Source organism: Eptatretus burgeri, chromosome 3 (genome assembly GCF_056783735.1).
Source record: "Eptatretus burgeri isolate ZD-2024b chromosome 3, Ebu_testis_v1, whole genome shotgun sequence".
In the NCBI taxonomy this organism is placed as follows: domain Eukaryota; kingdom Metazoa; phylum Chordata; class Myxini; order Myxiniformes; family Myxinidae; genus Eptatretus; species Eptatretus burgeri.
In genome coordinates this window covers 93505306-93532138 of record NC_140963.1, presented here as the reverse complement: position 1 = coordinate 93532138, position 26833 = coordinate 93505306, and the positions used below count along the sequence as shown (strand labels likewise).

Sequence of the window (26833 nt, the reverse complement as noted above, 5' to 3'; positions counted from 1 at the left end):
CTCAGCTACACAGAGTCGATATGAACTAGTTAGCCCGTCCTCCCACGCAGCAGGAGACGGGGTTTTGCAATCGCTTTCTGTCTGTCTGTCCGTCTATCTGACCAAGCCAAAGCTTTTTAATAACTACATAACTTTCTGTTTTTAACCGTCATTTTCATCAATACAAGTTTAGTTTGAGATTTGAGCTTTTGTCATCAAATTTTCAGCAAACCTTTATGATGAGAATATGGAGAAAATATATATATTTTTTAATTGTGTCAAAATGTGAAAGGGCAGTCATAGTAACTATAAATAGCCCTTGTTAGCCTCACTGCAGAACGTCAAGCACAAGACGCTGCATTTTATTTTTTTAAACCGCTTCTGCGTTTCTTTCTTTATTTACCACTGAGCTTCATTGTGACTGACCAGGCCATAACGTTCTTACCAATTAAACTTTTGTCATCAAATCTTCAACAAAATGTTATTATGAGAATATGGAGAACAGATATGAATAAAATGTACAATTTTTTTCACTGTCGTTTTCGTCAAGTTTCGTTTGAGTACAAAGTGGATGCGGACGGGTTTTTCATTTTGAGATGCTTTCTCATTCTTTTTTTGGAACATGATAATGAGGGAACTTTAAGAAAGCCTCCCATTTTTAAATAAACAATTCACACTCAACCAAATGAATCTTCTTTCAATTCCAAAAAGAACTGTGCAATCACAGAATATTAACTTGTACATTCTCGCTTTTTTACTCCAAATGCGAGAACACCTTTAAGTGAATGAAAACTACAATCTTTACCTTCTTAATGAAGTCTTCTCCCCAGCCTTTGTACTTGTACCACTGACACCTAACAAAACAACATACACAACATTTTAAAAGTACAACAAATGTTTCTGACTGCCACTGCTTGTGAAAAAAACGTTCTACCTTTCTTGTCCCTAAGGATGAGGTCTGGGAGTAGGAAGGGGTATGAAGTTGCACTGTAAATCAACATACATGTTTTAAAAAAAAACATTAAAAATACAAAACAGTTCTCCCAAACTTATGCATATTCTATTCACTTTATTTACATATACTGTGCTGCATTCAAGATCACCTATTTCACATTTTATTTGATTTACAGTAAGTATTTAGTGTGTCTAACAATGGCACTGGAAAACAGTACTGGTGTATCTAATATATAAAGAATAAAGTTTTATTTACCACTGAACTTCATTGTGTCTGTCCAGACCATAACGTTCTTTCCAATTGAGCATTTGTCATCAAATATTCAACAAAACGTTATTATGAGAATATGCAGAACTGAAATGAATGAACTGAGGGAGAAGATTGGTGTGTTTGTTTGTTTATGCATTCGGACCCTGCAGGAATCGGTGCAACCAAACTTTGCACGACTTCCTCTTTCATCCAGAGGAAGGTCGAGGGTTATGTTTGGATATATATATATATATATATATATATATATATATATATATATATATATATATATATATATATATATTACAAAATAAATGAAAATCAGATCATTGGCCTTTCAGCCTTGATCAGGTCTTGTGCTAATACACTGCCTGCGTTTTTTACTGGGAGTGATCGAGTAATACGTTTTGTGAAGATTGTATGTTGAGGTTGTAGTGATTTGTTGTCAACAACACAAATTTAATTGTAATATTGTTTACACGTTTTTCCCAGGAGGATTGCAAGAGTGAAGAGGGTGGATAGGAGGAGGATGGATGAACTGAGGGAGAAGATTGATCCCTCCGGCAAACCTATCGTCTCCTCCGGTGAAACCGGTAGGTGACTAATGAAAAGAGGTTAAAAGAAGGGAAAGCAGTCCAAGAATATTCTGCAACGCCCAAGATTGGTAATTAATACAAAACCACAAGGGCAACATTCCCCAATTTGTTATGCAGGAAATATTTAAATACATATTTCATGGAATTTCCCTGGGAAATTCTGGGTACTTCAGCTAGTATAGAATGTTTTGACCACAAGTGACAGCGAACGAAACAGCTAGATTTAAGCATTCTTGAAAGGTGGAATTCCTAGCTTTAATACAGCTCTATCAGGTGGATCAAAACCAGATAAACTAGAAGGGCACTCGGTAGAGTGCATACCTCTGCCACGTAATACCTGATACATGAGAACATATCGGGCCCATTGCATTTTTGAAATATCATGCTGTACAGTAATATATCGTTTTTGGCCCTCTCAATGGTGAAGAATCACTTTAAAAATTAAATAAATCTCGTATCCAGATCCGGATCTTCACCAAAATCGAATCAATTAATTGTTTATATATTCGTGCTATATATTAGTTTAGCCCTTTCTCTCAATGGTGAAGAATCACTTAAAAAATTCTAGTAGTCGGATCCGGATCCGGATCTTCACCAAAATCTAATCAGTTTGTCCTTGCCACACACCAACCTGTACCTAAAATTTTATCCGGATCTGTCCACAGCTTTTTGAGATATCTTGCACAGACAGACAAACAGACAAACAAACAAACAAACAAACAGACAGAAAGGGGTGAAAATATGACCTCCTTCACCTTTGGTGGTGGAGGTAATAAGAGGCAGATTACCAGTATTGTACTGACTACATTGTTGTTTCAATATTGAAAGTCACAATGTCGATCAATTGTACTAAATTAATTTTTTTTTTTTTAAACTATGCCAGAACAAGCAATCTGATGCAAAACCTACTCAATTTTTCTTTCATAGAGAGAATAACAATTAAATGCTTTAACAATTAGGACAGTTCTTTTAAGTAATCACAGAAAGTGAATGAACATCTCAAACCTATGACATTGTGGTGCCACCAATTGATCAACACCTAATGGAATTGTTGCAACTGAGATTAAACAAGCTCAGATCCATCAGTAGGCTCCATTAGCAAGTTTGCAACTTCTCCTTGTCAGAACTGGATCAAGCCAGAACCAAGCCCAGTGTCTGCATAAGCATGACAGAAATAAAGCAAGATAATTAAAAAAAAAATTTAAAACAGGAAAGGAAGAGAGAGAAAGGGAGGAAATTGAAACAAGCAACTAAGAGCGTCAGGTAATGAAGGATTAATGTGGGTAATAAAGATCATGAATCACGATGGTGTCACAACAGGTATACATAAGCAAAGCATATATTATGGTTCCAAGTAAATAGATCATTATGACCCACACCTTGATACGATGTTTATGGAATCATATGTTTACTTTGTGCACCAGGTTGATCCAGCAGGATTCAATGAAAAAAAAATGTATCCAAAATCTAAACTGTTGGAAAAGTGAGATTGTTGAGCTGATTCTTGATTGTACGGCTCGTTCAGAGTCCATGATCCAGGATTCCATGTTGGCTGGCATGATGCAAACTTTGTTGTGAAGACACGGCATTATATCATATTGTTCACAACATACTTGTCCATTGTTGAGCCTAAACTATAACAGGTAGTTTCATTATCTTAAACCCTTTGAATCACCAGTTTCACAGAAAATGTATTGAACAATGGATACCTGAATGCATCCCTCCACTTCAGCAAATACTACATGTCAAGGTGTCAGGATGCAATACATCCTGTATACCCTTCAATGCAATACATTAAAAAAAAATTTAACATAATTTTACAAACGACCATTGACCATGCTGGTGAAAGGCTCAAGAGCAGCTGCTCTTCCCTAGTATTGCATAGAATACAAGGCTCAATGAACTGCATTGGTTATTGTCTAACATTCTCAATGACTCTCAAAGTCTTTCATGTCTCTCTTGAAGTGATTCTTGATAGTATACCAGACTTGCGCTCAGGGAATTGATGTTGACTGTGGCCTTCCTCTTTATGATGACATTCCCCATGGTAATCTTGGAGGATGGCTAGAAGGTTTGAAATTGTACTAAAATGAACAAATCTGTGAAAAGGTCATGAGCATACTTGAAGGATAAACCTTTGTCTCATTGAATGAAATTGCCTTGTTCCATTTCACCATTCATAATAGTTATTTTTACTAAATGCAGGTACCATTTAAAACTTGCAGATTACTGCTCTCCTAGACTCCTGCTGGGAATATAATAACAAACCAGCCAACCAGCTTCTAAAATCTGCACCAAAGGATGGATAAAACACTACAGTAGTTATTGTCCTGCACGTTCAAGGCGAGAAGCGGGGTTAAGCAATTGGTTCGCCTTGTCTGTCAGTCAGTCTGTCTAAATTTCTACAGTAAAGTTTGTTCTTGCATATAAACAACACTGTGCCTCATAGTAAAAAAAAAAACACAATTTTACAAAACACCATAAGCAAATGTTTCACTCAGATGGGAAATAAACGTAACATCACGATACCAGAATTATAACTGAAATGAGACGTTCTAAAAAGTAATAGGTGTGTGTATGCCTTTACACATTGATGAAGTAATGTAGTAACCAAGAAAAAAATCTGGGAAGCTCTCAGCAGGACTTCTCAGCATGAAAAAGTAGCAATATCCAGTTGCTTTTAGCTGTCATGGAAAAGCTCCTCAAATTATACGAGACTCGATTCCATTAACTGAAGAGACCAGGATTGCCTCTTCTTGGTAATTCATGTATGGTCGGGCCAACCAGTATGATATCACATCAAACCCTGACTTAACAATGTCAAACTCGATACAATAATAACACGTACCCTACAAACAAGTAAAAAACATAAAACAAGAAAGATGTGCAAGAGCACGATGCTTGTGAAATTCAAAAAACAAATTTGGCCTAAAAAATAATTGGTGGTTTAATTCAATGATCAAATATGTGCAACTACTCTTCAAATTTCAAATCAACCAGATGAAAACTGACAATTTTAGAAATATGACCTATGCTGACTTTTTGGCCTAAGTTGACCATTTGGCTGATGTTGACCTCAACAATAATTGATGGTTGAATTCAACGAAAAAATATACAACTCCTCTTCAAATTTCAAGTCAATCGGATGAAAACTGGATTTTAGAAACATGGCCTATGTTGACGTTGACCTCAAAAATACTTGTTCATTTAATTCAGTGATCTGATATGCAAATCCTCTTCACATTTCAAGTCAATCAGATGAAAACTGAGGATTTTATAAATCTGGCCTTTGTTGATGTTCACCTCAAAAATAATTGGTGGTTGAATTCAGTAACCTGATTTGCACATCCTGTTCAAATTTCAAGTTAATTGGATGAAAACTGAGGATTTTAGAAATTGACAAAGTTGTTGACCTCTGGCCTGTGTTGACCTTTTGACCTCAAAAGCAATAGGCTTCTTGCTTATGACGAACTCTACCAAGTGGTGAAGTATCGTGAAGATCGGTTTAAAATTGTGACCTGTTGGCGATTGACATACAAGCAAACAGACAGAAAGACAAAATAACGCACAAGACCAACCAATATACTGGAAAAATGTTCGATTTTCGCAAATAATAAAATAAAAATAAATTACAGTTCAATGATTTATCGTCCTGCTACACTACAAGTAAAACTGCTGAGATCATGAACATCATCTACCTGGACTGCACATATCTGTGCATTCATGGCTTGTGAGCTTGGAGATAATTCCTTGGTTGAGGCATACATCCAAATGGGTGTTGAAGGCTTGAAGATCGACCCACAGTTGACTACAATGGCAAACTGGACAAGTCATTGATGGTACCTCACAAGCAGTGGGATCAGCAAGGCTTTCTGGAGACACAATGGTATCAGGCAAAAGTCCTGCACTCTCATCCCCTGCACAACTGCACAAACTCACAGTCTGCTGACAACTGTGGCAGCACGTATCTGATTCTGAGACTTCCTTGTTTGTTGAATTTCCTTGCGATGCAAATGTACAACATCCTTCTTCCTGATGGGCTTCCAAGGTAGAAAGATCCTTTCCTGAAGGAAGAATGTGGTTTTGGTTACCACTCTGGTTGCTGCAGCAAACAGAATTTATCAATCCAGAATAGCAGGCTGGAGAAGAGAGGTGTTTACTGTGAACATCTTCAGAATAAATTAAGCCAAGACAATGGTCAATGTGCATATTGAAGTTATAAAGACCTTTACAATTTTGTTTTTGGAAACACACAGGGCAAACGAGTCCAGACTCCTTTGTTTCTCCACGATTATTTTTGGCCTGTACGGTACTACTTTGGAGAGAGCCATCAGGCACTTGACCTGTACATGTTGATGTGAACACATCATGTTGGGCAGCTTCATTTTTCCTTGCTGCTTCAACCCTTTGGAAGAATGACAGTGGTGTTTGCCCTGCACGTTGGGGACATGGCACCCTGGTTTCCTGCTGCAAGAAAGAACAACATTCTTCCTTATTTCCAATGTTCAGGAAGACATCGATGGATTTCTGTTGCTTCTTTTGGTCCATCCGGTCAACAAAACTTGACAACCGCACACCTGCACAACAGCACAAAATAACATGAGATACAAGTTAGTTTGAGAGGCTGAAGTACAATCTTGCAAAATAAGATTGTCAAGAAAGCTGTTGAGAAGACTGAAGTCAAAAATAACAAGAGCGCAAGTGAGCACAATATACGCCCGAAAAAGTCTCTGTTACACGCACGCACGCACACAATTATATATTCAAACACGTCAATTTATGAAGAACAAGAAGGTATATACAGAATTGTGTGACTATATGGAAAACAGCATCCTGGTTGCCATGGCAACCACTTTAGATGACGAACGTATGTCGCGACACACCGTCTTCACAGTCTGTACCTATGTACCAAATATGAAATTTGAAAGTTGAAAACTTTGAGAGTTAGAGTGCGGACAGGAACGGACGGACGGACAGACAACCGGTATCACATAATACGCCCCGATATATACATATCGGGCGTATAAAAATTAGTCATTATAGCTGTCATTGAGAAGGTGAAGAATGATTAGAATACTTTCAGGTATTACAAATGAGTAGTTGAGTATGAAGAACCCAATTCTCAATTTATTGAAGCATATAGGAAAGCAATGATTGATTATCAATTGCAAAAGTTGCTTGTGCTAAGCCAGGGCACTCTTAAAATGCCTTTCTTTAAATCACATGCATTTCCTACAACCAACGTGGTCCTGCGATTACGGTGTTATTAACAATACAAATGGAACTTTAAAAAGAGTGTTACCCATGAGCCTTAGACGAAGTGGCTGTGGGTGCACACTCTCTATCTCAATCTTGAGTAGATCTCGTGCTGCAGCAAATAGCAACTCTTCTGATGACACCGCACTTGGCAAAGAAACCGCTCTCGTTTTCACCTCAAAGTTGATATTCTTGATCTTGAGTGTAATGGTGCGACCCTAAAGAACCATATTTCAAAAGTACATGAAAAAAAGCAATGGTTAAACAATAAGGAGGTGTAAGTTTTGTGGAATTTCCCACAAACTACTGACAGGTAGTCTTTACAAGCATCACCTTTGCACTTCCCATGAATTCTGATGAGATTCTCCCTAAACTTTCATTTCATCAGATCCAATGAGATATGATCAAACAGTATATGTAATGGCTGCAAGGCCACCATTGTTCGACTTGATACAGTATTTTGTCCAACTGAAATACTACAACATCAATTTAAAAGTCACAGGTAACAGGAAGAGTGCTAAAAGCATAATTTAGTAATGTCGGTATATCAAGTTTTGAGAGGGTTTCTCTGCATAGTGGTGGTAACCAATACTTATACTCAAGTGCTTCTTGCTTTAATACCTGTGCTGAAAATCAAGATGGTGGCAAGTGAGATAAATCGAGGGTGAAACATATTGAATTAATACGTTGAATTGATGGATTCCAGCGATAAAGATTATCCAATCTCATGACCATTTAACACATTGAAATTTTTACCAGGTCATAAGTACACGTCAACATATATGATGTGCAATTTAAATAAAACCATCTGAGCGACACAAGAGATAAAGCAAGTTGTTCAACCCAAGTATATTTGAAAACAAAACAAAACATGGTGACATGGCCACAGTTCTTACCTGAAGACTTTCTTCCTGCACTTCCCTTGCCAAGTCATGACAAAGCTTCTGGCAAAGGCTGTATAGCTCTTCAGGCTTCCTGATTTCACTGAACGTCCTGGGATGCAGGAAAGACAAACAGTTCATATATTGTCCATAAAATAGGAGGCGACATATATTACATGTGTTAAAATGTCAGACAATAGAAATGTAACTCAGGTAATACATTCCAACATTTACTGCAGCACAAATGTATGGGCATTTAGGAAATGGCTCTGTTCCACCTTCTGAAACCCGTATATGGAGATAACCAAGGTCGCATGCATACAGACGCTCACGCACACACAAATACACATGAGTGTTTAATATTTTATGGTACCCTATATGAAAATAGACCTTTGAGAACGAACGTCGCACGTATGAAGATGCACACAAACACGTGCACGTGCCTGTTAAATATTTCATTGTATCTTTTACAAAGAGTCGGCCTTTGGGCTGTTACCATGGGTTTAAAAGAAAAGTAGTGCAAAAAAGATTGAGTAATCTCTCTTTGTACAACCACATTTTCCCCGATAACTCGGCACTTATGTCATTTGGTCAGAAGGAACGTTTTCCATGGCTGGAAAAAAGCTTAGATATGTGTGCACTCACATTGGAGCTGTCAAGCTTGGCTTTAACCCTCAACTCAGCGATAAACTATCACTCTCATGTTTCACATGCAGAGTAATTCATCAATACGTGCCATCCATTACGTCAGGTCAGGTATGGGAGCATGCGCCGGAGCAGCTCGTCGATGGATCCACTTTCCGCTGGTACTCCAGGAGCCTCCGTCTGGCCATCCCCCAGGCAGATGCCTGGCCTATCCCCATCTCCTTGAGATGATGGTCAACCTGCTGCAACCACGAGGCACGTGGTCGGCCCACTGGCCTCCACTCACGAGGCTCCCTCGCTGAGAGAATCTGGTGAGCAGGATCAGCGATGGGAAAACAAGCCACATGTCCATACAGCCGCAGCTGATGCTCACGGACTATGCAGGTAACAAATCTCATTTCAGTCCCTCTCAGCAACCGCTCATTGTACATAAGTTTGACCAGCGATAGCCAAGGATTCTCTGAAGAGACCTGGTACCAATGAAATTAAGTCTCTGTCTCAGATCCCTGGCCATAGTCCAAGTCTCACATCCGCAGAGCAAGACTGGAAGCACCAGAGACCTGAAGACTCGGACTTTCGTCCTCCTGCACAGGTATAGACAGCGCCACACCCCATGAATCAGTGAATCCATGACTCCACAGGCCCGACCCACACGTCTATTGACTTCTGGCTCACAGCCAGCAGAGACATGAATATCACTGCCAAGGTAAGCGAATCTCTCTGTGACCTCATCCTCACCCTAAACGAACAGACAAGACAGCAGCAACCAATATGTCATTGAAAGCCTGGATCTTAGTTTTGACCCAGGAAACCCATAATCCCAGCGGCTCAGTCTCCTCATTCAGCACCTCGAAGGCCCCCCAAGAGGATATCCAGAGTCTCCGCAAAGATGACTGCATCATCTGTGAAATCAAGGTCAGAGATCTTGACATTCCCAAACGATGCACCACAGCTTGTTCTCTCTGACATCCTCCCCAGAATCCAGTCCATACAAGTGCTGAAAAGTGTGGGGGCCAGTAGACACCCCGACGAACTCCAGTAACAACTGGAAATAAGTTGGAGATGATACCACCACATCTCACAGCACTCTTAGTTCCAGAGTATAGTTCAGACATCAGATTGATCAGTTTTAGTAGCCCCCCACGAAGACCAATAATCCTCCAGAGGGCATCCCGATTCACTGAATCAAACACTTTGCAGAGATCAACATAGGCTGCAAGCAGCTCCTGCCGAAACTCTCGTCTACGTTGGGTGAGGACACGAAAGGCAAGGATACGGTCAATTGTTGACCTCTTTGGTGTAAAGCCTGACTGCTCTGGGCGCTGGTGCTCAACCAACGGTATCATACATTGGAGGCCATGAAATTTGATACAACACGTTGAAAGTGTTGTATCAAATTTGGAATTGTGCCAAAATATTAAAGAAACTACAATGGCACTTGGTGGAGCACATCGTCTCGCCTCACGAGTTCATTCTGAACAGAAATACCATCCTTAACTGAACACACTGCTATTATTGCCCACTGCTATTATGGCCCATATACCTGCATCATGGTGTCATACATTGATTTTCAAAATGGTATATCATGTGACCTATGACGTCAGAGTTGTCAATAAATTATAGGGGCTGGGCTGCCACACCCTATTATATTACATCCATTGTCATTACCGTAACTTTATTGATTACTAGCAAATACCATATGGCACTTCGCTGCTAGGAATACTGAGGGGGGGGGGGGAGAGAAGGGAGAAAAAAAGAGGGAAGAGAGAGAAGGGTGGGGGAGAGAGAGGGAGGGGAAAGAGAAGAGGGAGGGGGAGCAAAGAGGCGGGGGGGCATGAGGAAGGAGGAAGGAGCGAGGAGGGGTGGGGCAGTGAGGAAGGAGAAAGGTGCGAGGAGGCGTGGGGGAAGGGAAGGCAGCATGAGGGAGGGGGAGGAAGCATGAGGGAAGGGAAAGTGAAGGCAGCTTGAGGGGAGGGGAGGGGAAATGAAGGCAGCATGAGGGGAGGGGAGGGGAAATGAAGGCAGCATGAGGGGAGGGGAGGAGAAATGAAGGCAGCATGAGGGGAGGGGAAGGGAAGGGAAGGCAGCATGAGGGGAGGGGAAGAGAAGGCAGCATGAGGGGAAGGGAAGGGAAAGCAGCATGAGGGGAGGGGAAGGGAAAGCAGCATGAGGGGAGGGGAAGGGAATGCAGCATGAGAGGAAGGGAAGGCAGCATGAGGGGAGGGGAAGGGAAGGCACCATGATGGGAGGGGAAGGGAAGGCAGCGTGAGGGGAGGGGAAAGGAAGACAGCGCGAGGGGAGAGGAAGGGAATGCAGCATGAGGGGGAGGGAAGGCAGCATGAGGGGAGGGGAGGGAAGGCAGCATGAGGGGAGAGGAAGGGAAGGCAGCATGAGGGGAGAGGAAGGGAATGCAGCGTGAGGGGAGAGGAAAGGAATGCAGCGTGAGAGGAGGGGAAGGGAAGGCAGCATGAGGGGAGGGGAAGGGAAGGAATTGTGAGGGGAGGGGAAAGGAAGGCAGCGTGAGGGGAGGGGAAAAGAAGGCAGCGTGAGGGGAAGGGAAGACAGCGTACCGGGGTGTTACTGGGGTGAAAGTGCTTTCAATCGTCGATTGCAAAAGTGACCATGTTGCTGTTGCAGACTTTGGTTTCTTTGAATCTGCATTCACAAATGTCAATTATAGGTACTCTCTCTCACTCTCGTGTTTGGTTTTAAAATATTTTAGCATATTGGATGGATTACAGTGATGAGCAATGTCTATTTAACAAAGTTAGCATGCAATTTTTGGACTGTCTTCTTTAACCTTTCAAAAAAAGTTCCAAACTGCACTTCTGAACCTTTTGAACAACATGTTGTCAAAACTTTGTCAGTCGATGTATTGCCACCCATCCGTCAACAAAGCAATCAGCACGCTTTACCAGCCAACTCGAAATGCCTTGCTAATTTAAAAGGAAGACCCCCTTGGGGCATGTTTTGATTGCAAGTGACTTGCTTTTGCTGCTATATTGCAAACAGGATGCCCCAAGGACATGTTCCTTTTCAATAAATGTATTACCAGGCAATGTGTAACCAGAACAACAGAGACGTCCCAACAGGGACAACAACAAAAAACCGCTTCTTTCTATGCAACTCTCAGCAACCGCTCATTGTACATAAGTTTGAGCAGCGATAGCCAAGGATTCTCTGAAGAGAACTGGTAGCAATTACTTGGAATGGTCGTTGATTCTGGTTCACTGCTCAATTCCTTTTGATTCTGCGGTTGGAACAGAGTACAGTACTTTGGAATGAATTCCGCCCACCACTATTAAGCACTCACGTAAGCACTCCAAAGAAACGGTTGATATAGAACGGCTGGCTGGGTCATACTAAGCACTGTCCGAAGACGTTAGTAGATGACCGGAGTATCAAACAATGTGCGAATTGGGCAAATGACAACTTTTATTTAGCAGACGGAAATGCTGCTGAGGTCAATTCCGCAGTTTAAATTTTGAAATTCAGCTCAGGTGAAAAGATTCTCAAGCTTATCGCTTGTGCGGAAACTAAATAAAGGCAAGGACACTTGGAGACGCTTGGAGTGTCAAACATTGTCAGAATTGGACACATGAACTTCTTTTTTAGCAGTCGCATCTGCTGCTGAGGTCAATTAATAAGTTAAAATTTTGAAATTTGACTCATGAGAAGAGATGATAGACGTTATCGCATTCGTGGAAATGAAAGAAAGCCATGAACACTGGCGTCTCTATGTGTTTATAAGCATTGCGACGTATCAAGCAATTCCTAGGTCAGAAGATGAGGCATTTGAGAATATGAGTGAGTGTGGTGAAAAAAATCTTTTAAGTGCTTTATCATTAAGAAATGATAAAGTTGTTACAAGTCAAGGCATTGTTGAACAGGCCAAAAAAAAATGGCGAATTAAGACCCCAATAAGCTGGAGGGCTGACTCGGGAGCTGACCAAGGAGAACGCCTTGAGAAAAGATAATTAAATAAGGCCGTTAATTAAAATTTAAAAAGGGCTGTTTAAATTAACCCAAACACCCAATTTTCATTCATGCACTACCTTGGAGTTCCCTTCGTATGTATGCAAAGTTTGGGCCATTAGATTTTAAGGTTTTGGAGTTATGGAGGAGACACACTGACAGAATGACAGACTGACACACACATTTATTATTAGAGACTGATTGATCATTAGGATATTAAAAAACGACCTTCACATTAGGGCTAAATTACATCAGTGAAGATGAATATGAATTTTTTTTTTCAAACTACATTCCCCATGGCTAGTCGATAATATGTATGAAGTTTCGCATAGATTTGTTAAGCGGTTCTGGAGAAGAAGGTTTTTAAACGTTTTTATTAATTGTAATCCAATATAGCCACCAGACCACGTGACCGATGACATCATAATTTTAATTCTTCACTCATATCGGATCGTAGATCAGATATATGAAGTTTCATATTTTTCGGATAAGGATTTTGATTCAACAAATTTTGACTGGAATATCACTTCACCAATTACGTCATCGTTATCACCTAAATAACGCATGGTGAGTTGATGACATGCCAAGAGAAAAAATAATAATTTAAGCGAAAATATATCGACATCGACAGATAGATAGATAGAGAGACAGACAGACATTGCAAGAGTCTCGCAATCCCTTTGGGGCGAGACTAATCATGAAATCTGAAAACAGATTATTTGGCGTGAGGTGTGGACAGATTTTACCTTTCCGTACTCATGCTCTTCCTCTCAGAGTTCCTGTGAAGCAACAGTTACTTATAAAGTTAGCAGTTCAATCAAAGGTCCATTGTACCATGGGCCTTTTGAAAGTAGCAGTGAAAAAGCAATGGCAAGTAATATGAAAGGTGACTAGCCTCGAAGAGAATAAAATTGCTTTAATGCAGTGCAAAACAGGCAGTTGTAATGCATACAGGTAAAAATGTTATAGCAGGAGACGGGTCAAAATGTGCAGTGTTAAAAAAAACAAAAGCCTTTCGAATTACTTTTACTTCTCAAAAGTATGGCAGTAAAAACAAATAATAAAATGCAGTTTAAATCATGGAAAACTTCAACTGCTGATAAAATTTTCACTTCTTCAACAAAATCAGGTTGGCCTTATTTTGGAGGGAGGTGGGAATGGGGTTTCCCATCTAAGCAAATGGCGCATGATGCCAGCCAGAATCCCAGGTTCAAATCACATATGTTGTGGTGGTTTATCCGTTGTCTACCGATATCATTGTAACTTGTGTATATGTGACTGTGACTTGTGTATATGTGACTTGTGTACATGTGGCTGAAATGTATACGTGACGTCTTTTCTGATTCTGGTTTGCCATCATCATCATCATCATCATCATCATCATCATCATCATCATCACCATGAGCCATCCGATGACAGGGTGAGGCCAATTCATGCAATCATTAAGTTACAACAAATAATTCCAAGGAGTATAAAAAATTAAGCAGAAGAAGTCATCGATTATTGATTAGGATTATAAATCCAAATCCATTGCGACAATACTCTGTACAGAGTGTCAGTGCTGCCAAAGCAGTCTCCAAGGCTATTGGGCACAATCCTGGATGGGTCAACACTCCGACACAGGATACTCGACTGGCTCATTCTTCCCAGCAAGCTGGCACTCATTTTGCCAAACTCAGAAGGATGACAGGCTGAGACAACCCCACCTGGTATTAATTCAAAAGCCAAGTGGGATTTGAACTCAGGATCCCAGGATCCCAAGGAGAGGAGGAGGAAATTGGGACCATACTTTGTGCAGAGCGTTGGTGCTGCTTAAGCAGTCTCCTTGGCTATTGGGCACAATCCTGGACGGGTTGCCACTCCGACACAGCACACCAGCATGCTGGCACTCATTTTGCTGACCTCGGAAGGATGACAGGCCGAGTTAACCCCACCTGGTGTAAATTCAACAGTTGAGCGGGATTTGAACTCGGGACCCTAGGATCCAAAGCCCGCCACCCTTGACCATTAAGCCAACACCAGGCATTATTAGGGTTATAAGGGTGACTTAAATTAAGACTGCGTTGATCGAGAATATAATTTTGCTTGTGGATCATTTTCACAATGCCATTTTCACACAAGTCTTTCCTATTGTTACAGTGGTGGAAAAATTGTTCCCACGTGGAAACATTAACTTCACATTAAAAAAAAAAAATCTTTTGAGATGGTCTTCATAGCATAGATATTGACCACCACAATTACTATGGCCAGCGTAGATTTCAGAAGAGAAAATTGATTTTGGCAGTCGATTGTCATCCATACGACATACGTGGGTGACCCAATACAGCTTTGCTCTGATCAGATGCGCGAACATAGTATTAAGGTGCAAAATGCGCTCAACTTCGTGAAAAGATACAGTCAGACCGATTGATGTTCAGAATTTGATGCTGCAATGCATTGAGCCGTTGGCAGCCATATTGGATTTATCATAAAATCTATAAAAAATCTTTTTCTCCAGAACGGCTGGACAGATCAAAGGGAGACTTCACACAAATATTCCTCAAGCCTGGGGTGTACAAGTTTGTTGAGGAATAATTGATAGATCATGGTTTGGCAGCCATATTGGATTTAAGAAAATACTGTATTAAATAATGTTTTCTCTGGAACTGCTTAATCAATCTAAGTGAAACTTCACAATTATGATCTAGTGATGGGGAATACAGGTTTTAAATTTCAACTTGATTGGCCACATGGTCTGGCAGCCAGATATTTTTTTGATGTTGGGTTTTTTGTTTGTTTGGTTTTTTTTGAATAAGGCTCACTTGGCTGTGCCGGTTGGGTTTGAGGGTAGAGGAGTAGCAGCTGAAATGTGAATCCTATGCAGATTCCTCCTGATGACTTCATCTTTACTTTTTTCTTGTTTTGGGTTCCTCCTGATTACTCCAATGCAGTACTGTACCTGTTTGATCTTCCATTTGATTTGAATTGAATATATTTTAATCCCATTCTGAATTTAATTTCACAATAATTTAAAAAACGTCATGGGTCAGGGCCAGGGTCCAATCAAAGTGGGGTTGCATCAAAGCGGGACATCTTGGTACCCGGTCATTGCCAGCGGTTATAAAGTGGCAGTTCTAATTATCTATATATTAATACTGAAGGACCAATTTTGTGCTCCTCCTAGCGGTCACGTCACGTCTTTCTTGGTACTGTGACCTGGACTGAAAGAAACTTCGTACCTGTAAGAGTGCATCGCACATCGTGGCAATAGTCAAACTTCAACTCTGAAGCAGAATAAACACTTTTCGTTTTCATGGCGACGTATGACGTCACCGCTGAGAGGCGTAAGGACGTCATGACATCATCGGTCATTCGCTGACGTCATTACGTCTGTCGTCGACAGACCGTCACCGCTGAGAGGTGCAATTCCACTCCCCGAAAATAGCGTCGGCCATGTAAAACCCTCTTCTGCACATGCTAACTACCTCAGAATGTGAATTTGACACAAAACATGTAACAAGAAACGTTGTATCTCTATATTAATACTGAAGGACCAATTTTGTGCTCCTCCTAACGGTCGCGTCACGTTTTTCTCGGTTCTGTGACCTGAGAAGTTTTGACACGGTGTACGTCAAAGTAGACACGTGCACAAATCAGGGGACTTCTTCACAAGGAGTAGTGTACACCAAAAATGTCGTGTACAAGGACGTTTTGTAGGCCTCATTCGGTAAAGCCATGGAGTACATCGACTGGGATCCGGCTCTTACAAGAGACGCCACTGGTTGTCATATTGGGCTCATGGAACAGAATCCTTCTGTGACGGGGTTTAGGCTAGTGTCCATTAATAACGTAACACACCAGTACACAAAACTACACAAACACCACAAAAAAGAAGTCCTGGCGAGGGTTTATAAACTCTCATTGCTCTTTTTTTGTTACGAGGCAAGGAAAAAAATTTTTGACAAGTATGTTGATGGCTTCCGTTTGTTTGCTACTTGGCAAAAATTTTCTTTTTCTGACAAGTATGTTGATCGCCTCAGCTTGTTTGTTTGTTTGTTTGTTTGGATGTCCGCTCGCCTCCAGCCCAAACCAGTCAACCAATCGGTCTGAAATTTTCGGAGATTATGGCCACTGACGCTGTGACGGCTCCACATTGAAGTTTCATAAAATTTGGTCAACCAAAAAGGTGTGCATAGGCCAAAAGGCAAATTTGGGACAGATTTTCTAAAATCCTCAAATTTCATCTGATTGACTTGAAATTTGAATTGGATTTGCATATCAGGTCAATGAATCCAACTACCTTTTATTTTTGAGGCTAACATAGGTCAAAAGGTCAACATAAGCCGTAAGGTGAACCCAACATTGGCCAAATTCTTTAATTGTTTCTGAAATGTCAATTTTCATCCGATTGACTTTAAATTTGAAAAAGATTTACATATCAGGTCATTGAATTCAACCACTAATTATTTTTAAGGTCGACAGGTCAACACGGGCCTAATTTCTAAAACTGATAGATCAGGCCAAAAACTACATGTACAGTGGGGAGAACAAGTATTTGATACACTACAGATTTTGCAGGTTTTCCCACTTCCAAAGCACGTAGAGGTCTGTAATTTTTTATCATAGGTTCACTTCAACTGTGAAAGACGGAATCTAAAATAAAAATCTTGAAAATCACATTGTATGATTTTTAAATAATTCATTTGCATTTTATTGCATGAAATAAGTATTTGATACATCAGACAAACAGAATTTAATATTTGGTACAGAAACCTTTGTTTGCAATTTCAGAGATCAGACGTTTCCTATAGTTCTTAACCAGGTTTGCACAGACAGCATCAGGAATTTTGGCCCACTCCTGCATGCAGATCTTCTTCAGATCCTTCAGGTTTCGGGGATGTCGCTGGGCAACACAGACTTTCAGCTCCCTCCAAAGATTTTCTATTGGGTTCAGCTCTGTAGACTGGCGAGGCCACTCCAGGACCTTGAGATGCTTCTTACGGAGCCACTCTTGAGTTGCCCTGGCTGTGTGTTTCGGGTCGTTGTCATGCTGGAAGACCCAGCCACGTCCCATCTTCAATGCTCTTGTAAAGGGAAGCTGGTTGTTGGCCAAGATCTCGTGATACATGGCCCCATCCATCCTCCCCTCAATACGGTGCAGTCGTCCTGTCCCCTTTGCAGAAAAGCATCCCCAAATAATGATGTTTCCACCTCCATGCTTCATGGTTGGGATGGTGTTCTTGGGGTTGTACTCATCCTTCTTCTTCCTCCAAACACGGCGAGTGGAGTTTAAACCAAAAAGCTCTATTTTGGTCTCATCAGACCACATGACCTTCTCCCATTCCTCCTGTGGATCATCCAGATGGTCATTGACAAACTTCAGACTGGCCTGAACATGCGCTGGCTTGAGCAGAGGGACCTTAGTGTGCTGCAGGATTTTAATCCATGACGGCGTAATGTGTTACTGATGGTTTATTTTGATACTGTGGTCCCAGCTCTCTTCAGGTCATTGACCAGGTCCTGCCGTGTAGTTCTGGGCTGATCTCTCACCTTTCTCATGATAATTGAGGCTCCACGAGGTGAGATCTTGCATGGAGCCCCAGACCGAGGGAGATTGACTGTTATCTTGAACTTCTTTCATTTTCTAATAATTGCGCCAATAGTTGTTGCCTTCTCACCAAGCTGCTTGTCTATTGTCCTGTCGCCCATCCCAGCCTTGTGCAAGTCTACAATTTTGTCCCTGATGACCTTCGACATCTCTCTGGTCTTGCCCATTGTGGAGAGGTTGGAGTCTGATTGATTGAATGTGGACAGCTGTCTTTTATGCAGATAACGAGATCAAATAGGTGCAGTTAATACAGGTAATGAGTGGAGAATGGGAGGGCTTCTTCAAGACAAAACTAACAGGTCTGTGAGAGCCGGAATTCTTACTCGTTGGTTGGTGATCAAATACTTATTTCATGCAATAAAATGCAAATTAATTATTTTAAAAGCATACAATGTGTTTTTCAGGATTTTTGTTTTAGATTCCGTCTTTCATAGTTGAAGTGTACCTATGATAAAAATTACAGACCTCTACGTGCTTTGTAAGTGGGAAAACCTGCAAAATCGGCAGTGTATCAAAGACTTGTTCTCCCCTCTGTATATGTATGTATGTATGTATGTATGTATGTATGTATGTATGTATGTATGTATGTATATATATATATATATATATATATATATATATATATATATATATATATATATATATATATATATATATATACATATACATATACATACATACATATACATATATAGAGTGTCCCCAAAAAAAATATACAACTTTTAAAATGCTTCGTTTGATCCTAAAAAAGCAGTAATTTTGTCACTAATGCTTCAGTTCTTGTTGCAGAGACCCTGAAGTTTATTTTGATACCAAGCAAGCGCCAGAAAAAAGCCAAGACTGATCGTACAACAACGGACGAAAATTGTTGAACTTTGGCACCAGACAAAAGTGTCATACAGGTGCAACGTCTTTACTCGAGACATTTCGGTATCCACTTGTGCCATGCACCGAACTTTCGGACAATAAAGTGCACCATCGCAAAGTTTACCAATGTGGGAACCATCTGTGACCTTCACAAGGGTCACAGAGGTCGGAAGAGGATAGGTCGTAGTGAAGAAAATGTGGAAATCGTGAGACAGGCGGTCGTTCAGAGTCCAAAAAAATTGATTCGACGACTTTCTGCCGAGACAAACATTCATAAGAGCAACATTCAGAGGATCCTTCGCCAAGACATTCATGCCTTTCCATACAAAATTCAAACGGAAACAGTGCTTACTGATCAACAGAAACGCAAACGACTAGACTTTGCAAATGGGTTCTCAGGAAAGTTGGAGGAAGATGAAGACTTCCTCAAAAAACTTCACATGATGGACGAATGCCATGCTCACTTGTCCCGGGAGGCAAACAAGCAAAACTTTCGGTACTGGGGAACTGAAAATCCTGGTAATGCATCAACTGAACTGGTGCCTCGATCTGTACTCAAAGTCACCATGTGGGTGGCGGTTGGTTGGTATGGGATAATTGGTCCATACTTCTTTGAAGATAACCAGGGACGCACTTGCACGGTAAACCAGAGGAACTATCGCGAAATGATTCAGGAATTCTATCTGCCTGAGCTACGTACTCAGGCCCAAAGGAGAAACAACCTGATCCAGATGAGAACCCAGTGGTTCCAGCAGGATGGGGCACCGCCCCATACAGCCAGGGAAACAAGGCGTTTTCTAAACCAACATTTTGAGGGCCGCTTTATCTCCCTCTACGAAGACGTTGAGTGGCCACCGTATTCCCCTGACCTTACTCCTCCAGACTTCTTCTTGTGGGGGTATCTCAAGGACAGGATCTATGGAAGCCCTAGGCCTCAGACTCTTGATCAGCTGAAGGAAAACATCCATCGAGAAATCCAGAACATTCCTCAGGAAACGTTTCCCAAAGTGATGGAGAACATGACAACGCGTTTGCAGGCAGTGATCGGACAACGTGGAGCCTACGTCGAACATGTGGTCTAAAAGAAAACGACGATTCTATACCAAAATTTAAATTTTGGTGGCAATTTTGACATTGGCACAATAAACTTCAACCTTTCAGCTTTCAATCAGCCATATATCTTTTTTAAAAATATATGTTATGACCATCCTCTTTACAGATGAAAAGTTGTATATTTTTTTGGGACACCCTGTATATTAGGGTGGTCCAAAAAAGTCGAAAAAAATAGAATGTTGCTCCACAAGCTTAAAATTATTCTAATAAGATCCAATAGCGCGCATAAATTTTTTTTAGCTTGATCGGAGGTGATTTAGAGGTCGCTCCATATGACGACTTTTAGTCTCATGACTTGAATAAATTAGGGTATAGTCAGGTACGATTACGGGTACTTCTGGATGTCCGAGGTGGAAATGGACTGCATTTTCAAACTCTATGGGGTCGATTTACTCTAAGAAATGACTGCACCGACTGAATTCACTACCATTTCGAAAATATGACCTAAAACAAGATTTATCATGACTGGAGTTGAGTAACTAATCCTACTCATTTCGATATTTTCTAATCTATAATTAATTTGTTGTCCATCTAAACATTTCTTAGAGTAAATCGACCCCACTGAGTTCGAAAATGCAGTCCATTTTCACCAAGGAAGTTTCACCAATTTCACCAAGGAATTTTCACCAAGAAGTGTACGGATTCGCATCTCACCATACATACCCTAATTTTTCAATCAATGGAATTACAAACTATTAGAATATTTCATCTCATTTACCAAATACCACTATCATCTCCGCCTCTATTGCTGTCTCCACTCCCGCCTGAACTTATTTCTAGCCGGCTCAACATCCAGTGTTTTAGATTCAATGATTCACGAAAAATATCTTAGTTATTTATTTAGTTATTTTTATATTAAATTAGGGTATGGTGAGATGCGAATCCGTACACTTCTGAACTTCCTAAGTGAAAATGGACTGCATTTTCGAACTCAGTGGGGTCGATTCACTCGAAGAAATGTTTAGACGGACAACAAATTAATAATAGATAAGAAAATATCGAAATGAGTAGGATTAGTTACTTAACTCCAGGAATGATAAATCTTGTTTTAGGTCATATTTTCGAAATAGTAGTGAATTCAATGTCAGTGCAGTCATTTCATAGAGTAAATTGACTCCATAGAGTTCGAAAATGCACTCCATTTCCACCTTGGACATCCAGAAGTACCCGTAATCGTACCTGACCATACCCTAATTTAACCAACTCATGAAACTAAAAGTCGTCATATGGAGCGACCTCTAAATCACCTCCGATCAACTTAAATTTTTTATGCGCGTTATTGAATCATAGTGGAATAATTTAAGGCTTGTGGAGACGACATCTGAATTTTTAATATTGTTGTTGTTGTTTTTGGACCACCCATATATATATATATATATATATATATATATATATATATATATATATATATATATATATATATATATATATATATATATATAGTCATGATATCATTATAATCTCAAAAAGTTGTGGATGAGTTATCACAAAACTTGGTGGATGAGTGGGTTTGGTGACAAGAACAAGCGGATTAGATCTTGGTTCAGATCCAGGCCATCAGTGGGATACAAAACATGAACTGTTCAGCCTGGCAGAGGTATGCGCTCTACCAAGTGCCATTCTACTTTGTTCTGTTTTGCCAAGTGTTGCTCTATGAGTGATTTTTCATTTCTTTGTCTGTCAATCACCTGCAGGTCACAATTCTAAATCGATCGTCATGAAAATTTACCAAGTTGTAGAGGTAGTCACAACTGAGAAGCCTATTGATTCTGAGGTCAAGTGCCATCTTGAGGTCAAATTTCTAAAATCATCAATTTTCATTTGATCGACTTGAGAGTTGAACAGGATATGCATATTGCATCACTGAATTGGGCAATCAACTATTTGAGGTCAAAAGGTCAAAAGTCAACTCAAGGTCAAACTTCCAAGATCAATTTCAATCTGAAAAATAATCAATTTTCATCCGATTGACCTGAGCTTTGATTAAGATTCTCAATTTGAACATTAATGAAATGGACAATTTAATGTATCCACGGCAACTTTGGAGAGGGGTTGAATTGGAGAGGGGTGCTCTGCAAGACATATTTTTCTTGTTTGTTTGTCTGTCTGTTTACAGGATATCTCAAAAAGTTGTGGACGGATTCGGATTAAATTTGGTGGGCAGGTTGGGTGTGTGACAAGGATGAACTGATTAGATTTTTAAGATCCAGATCCGGATCCAGCTATGAGAATTTTTAAGCGATTCTTCACTATTGAGAGATAGGGCTAAACAAATATATAGCATGATATTTAAAAAATGTATTAGGCACGATATGTTCTCATGGATCAGGCATTGCGTTGCGGAGGTATGCGCTCTACCAAGTTCCCTTCTAGTTTCCAGTTGTTAATGGACCTCGTCAGGGGTGTGTACTCATCCCACACTGGTCAGCACTTCTATGGACTGGATTCTGGTGAGGATGTCAGAGAGATCAAGCTGTGGTGCATTGTTTGGTAATGTCAAGATCTCTGACCTCGATTCCGCAGATGATGCAGTAGTTTTTGCGGAGACTCTGGATATCCTGATGGGGGCCCTCCAGGCAATGAATGAGTTGGAGCTTGAATCCTGGGTCAAAACTAAGCTCCAGGCTTTCAATTATATCTTGGATGCTGCTATCTTGCTGTTTGTGGTGAGGATGTTGAAGTCGTCATAGAGAGATTCACTTACCTTGGCAGTGATATTCCTGTCTCTGCATGTTGTGAGCCAGAGGTCAATAGACGTCTGCGTTGGGCCTGGCGAGTCAAGGAGTCACTGGATCATGGAGTGTGGTGCTGTCGGTACCTGTGCAGGAGGATGCAAGTCCGAGTCATTAAGTCCTTGGTGCTTCCAGTCTTGCTCTATGGATATAAGACTTGGATTGTTACCAAGGATCTGAGACAGAGACCTAACTCCTTCAGTAACAGGTCTCTTCAGAGAATCCTTGGCTGTCGCTGGTCAGACTTTGTGTCCAACGAACATTTGCTGAGAGACTCAGATGGGATTTTTTACCTGGATAATCTGTGAGCATTAGATGTGTAGCAGCATGGACATGTGGCTCGTTGTCCTGATGCTGATCCCGCTCACCAGATTATCTCAGTGAGGCCGCCTCGTGAGTGGAGGAGGCCAATGGGCCAACCACATGCCTCCTGGTTGCAGCAGGTTGATCATCAACTCGAGGAGATAGAGATGGGCCACGTAACTGCCTGGGGAATGGCCAGACGGAAGCCCCTGCTGGAGTACCAGCAGAAGGTGGAAGTGGCGATGCACTGCTCCTGCGCATGCTCACATACATCACCTGACCTACCGGCAAAAGCTCGCCTACTGTTTTTTAAGGACACCGTGGCGTTCTTGAGTGATGGCACACACATTTATGAATCACCCTGCCCTTGCAACACCGGGATGCCAATTTATAGCTGGGCCGAGATTCAAACCCAAGCTAGACGGCTTTGAGGTAAGTGTGCGTACCGCTAGGCCATCCTCACGTCACATGTGTTAAGAAAGTGACAACAAATTACTGAAATGTTATGTAGCCGAGTGGGTTTAAATACAGTACACACCTTCTGAAAACGTAATGACTTAAAGTATAGGCTGTAATGTGCATGACTTCTACACAGCAGCAAATCAAAGATGCAATACGTATGAAGGGCCTGGAAGAAAGATGACAATGGCCAAAAATGGTGCACTTGCTTTAATGTGCAATGGGTTAAAAAAATTCTCTGACAAATACACTGACCTTTCCAAACGTGTGGCACCTATCCCAAGGGAAATGGCAAGGAAATGTCTCGTGGATGTTTCCGAGAAAAGCATTGCAAGAATTGCCCTCTGCTCAAACAAATCTTGGCAAGTGGTTATACCCAGGGCTTTCAGCAGTTTCTCTGTAACCTTCCCAATCCCTGAGACCTGGAATAAAATAAATATTTTTTGAGGTACATAATGAAGACATTCAGATATCAAGCCATTGTTATTTTTGCACCCAGCCTTCATGTAACAATACACAATATAATGATAAATCCCTGTTGATAAAGCTGTGATGTGAAGAATCAGCCATCAGACAAATCAAATTAAGTCAAGTATATTTACCTTCACTCTCCAAACAAGTATTACTTGCGTGGCCATAAGATTTGTTTAAGCAGAACTAAGTAATTATAAACAAACAAACTGCCAAAATATCACTTTTAATGATAAAACATATAGATCTGAGGTCAAGGCCATCAACTTTAATGTCATGCTTTTATCATTAAAATGTTTGCTTCCAAATATTGTGTTCCCAATCCTTCACGCTTGGTTCCCATCCTTCCCTGTCATACCACACTGTTCCTAGACTCTGTGTCTTTCGCACCTGAGAAGGTGGAGAAGGTCCATTCAACCCTGGACTTTGATTCTGCTACTAGACCAGACGGCATCAGTTTATGTGTCCTCAAAACCTGCTGGTCTTGCGCATGGTCTCTCTGCATCTTCCGTTTGCTTGGAAATCCACCAACATCACTGCACTACATAAAAAGGTGCAAAAACAAATTCCCTCAACTACAGAACTATCAGCTTCAGAATATGGTGACTCGAGTCACAAATTTCATGACTTGCAACTTGACTTGAGACTTGGTCTTAAAGACGACACTTAAATTGAGGCTTGAGCTTGTAGACTTGTTGACAATGAATGAATGAACATTGTATGAAAAGATAAATATGTCTCAGTGGTGTGTTTGTAACTAAATTTCATTCAATGTATGGTCGCATGTGATTATATTTATAAATAAAGAAAGTGAGCATGAACACGGTAAATACATTGCGCCGAGCTTAGAAGAGGCATTAATTATACAGCACCCAAAGTGACACTGAGGTCTGAGCCTCCGATCGCACATACATGTGTCTAGTGGAGTAAAAGGAGGTAAATTATGGAGAAAAGCAAACAGAGCTAAGGTTTCTTTCATTACATGGATTCTATGTCCTTGAATTCAGTAGACATGTATGCTGTACGAAATATGCACAGAACTATTGCTGGTAATCAGTTCATACCCATTTAGCTTCTTCAGTGTTTTATGGCTCTTCATGGAACTAACACACACACACACACACACACACACACACACACACACACACACACACACACACACACACACACACACACACACACACACACACACACACACACACACACACACACACACACACACGTTTGAGCTTTGAGTGGACGTTTTTACAATTACACCGTCGAAAACTGCATCGCTTGCTGCTACTTTATGCACATGTGGACTTCATTTCGTTATCGGTAGCATGGCGGAGAATCCGAGGGTGATCTTATTTGCTTATAAACATTTTGAAGGTGCATTGAATAAAAGGAGTGCTGTATGTGAAACGTGTGGCATAAAAATTTCAGATGGCCCATCCACATCATCAAATTTCATTCGTCACCTAAAAACTCACCAGCAGAAGTAAGTTTTCTTTTCCATTTGACATTCTAACACATTTTGTTTCTACCTTTCTAATGTTTACACTGCACTAACACTGACTAACGCAGTAAGACTGAGCCTATACTTATGCTGGTTGCGTGTGGGATATAGGACGAGCTCATATAAACAACGAACTCATGACTTGTGTCAACCTTTTAAGTATTAAAGGCTTACACGTAACCAGTCTACAATAATGACACAATGACGTGACACTTGACTTTAGACTTAACTTGACACTTGCCGTCTGGACTTGAGACTTACTTGCGCTCAGGTGACTTGTTGATGCCTCTGACTGATCAGCTTACTTAAGATAATCAGCAAGGTCATGGAATCAATCATCGCAGTTGATATGAAAAGCTTCCTTTCCTCAAAAACCTCATCTCAGATCACCAATTTGGTTTCAGACGAGGTCAATCCACCTTGGACATGCTGCTTCTGCTCACCCAACAATGGATGGAGGCCCTCAGTTGGAGTTCAGGGCCGTCTCTCTGGAGATATCTCGAGCTTTTGACAGTCTGGCATCCTGCCTTGCTCTCAAAACTTTCTGCCTGTGGCATCCAAGGCCAACTCTAAAGATGGCTGACTGACTTCCTCTACTCTCATAGCCAGCGTGTGGCACTCAACGAAATCCTTTCATCTCCTCTCGCTATCAAGGTTGGTGTGCACCAAGGCAGTGTTGTGGAACCAGTCCTATTCATGATCTTCATCAATAATTATCTGACTATCTGGAAAATCCTCTGTATCTACTTGCTGATGATTCCACCTTCTGCCATGGCATCCCTCATCCGTCAGACAAGCAGGCTGCAGCCTATTCCCTCTCTTCAGACATTGAAATAAGAAAACCCACAAGCTGGTCAAACACTTGAACTATATCTTTCAATCTGGACAAAACGCACACTCTCACTTTCTCTCGCTGAAAGCAAACCTACCTATCCACTTTCTAAACAATCCTCTTGGAAAGGTTCGGTCATTCAAATTCCTGGGTCTCACGACCAACCATGATCTTTCTTGGGCAAACTACATTTCAAAGTTGGACTCCAAAGCTTGCTGCTGACTGGGCATCCTTCGTCGTACAAAGTCCTTCCTTGGCACACCTGAACTCCTATCCACCTACAAGGCCTTCATCTACAGTTTGATGGAGTACTGCACTCCCTTCTGGGCTGGCTTCCCTGCCTCACATTTTGCTCAGCTTGACGCTGTGGAAACCAAGACCTTCAAGATCAATGGAATCTCCTACACTGAAGCTGAGTCTATGGGCTTATCACGT

At 41.0% G+C, this 26833-nt stretch overlaps 1 protein-coding gene across 5 annotated transcripts in view; it reads right to left on the bottom strand.

The window, feature by feature from the left end:
• Positions 1-26833, bottom strand: part of POLK (DNA polymerase kappa) — a 65668-nt gene that overhangs the window by 3456 nt on the left and 35379 nt on the right. For 2 of the 5 annotated variants that reach the window (XM_085874536.1, XM_085874537.1), the window contains 6 exons: positions 23853-24019; positions 13283-13315; positions 7932-8028; positions 7082-7253; positions 5478-6356; positions 785-833 (listed from right to left, as the gene is read on the bottom strand). In XM_085874536.1, coding sequence (XP_085730662.1) covers positions 785-833; positions 5478-6356; positions 7082-7253; positions 7932-8028; positions 13283-13315; positions 23853-24019 — 1397 coding nt within the window. Of the gene's footprint in view, positions 1-784; positions 834-2784; positions 2935-3170; positions 3879-5477; positions 6357-7081; positions 7254-7931; positions 8029-13282; positions 13316-23852; positions 24020-26833 lie in introns of those variants that run through there. The other 3 variants (XR_015056379.1, XM_085874539.1, XM_085874538.1) reach the window with 3 other exon arrangements.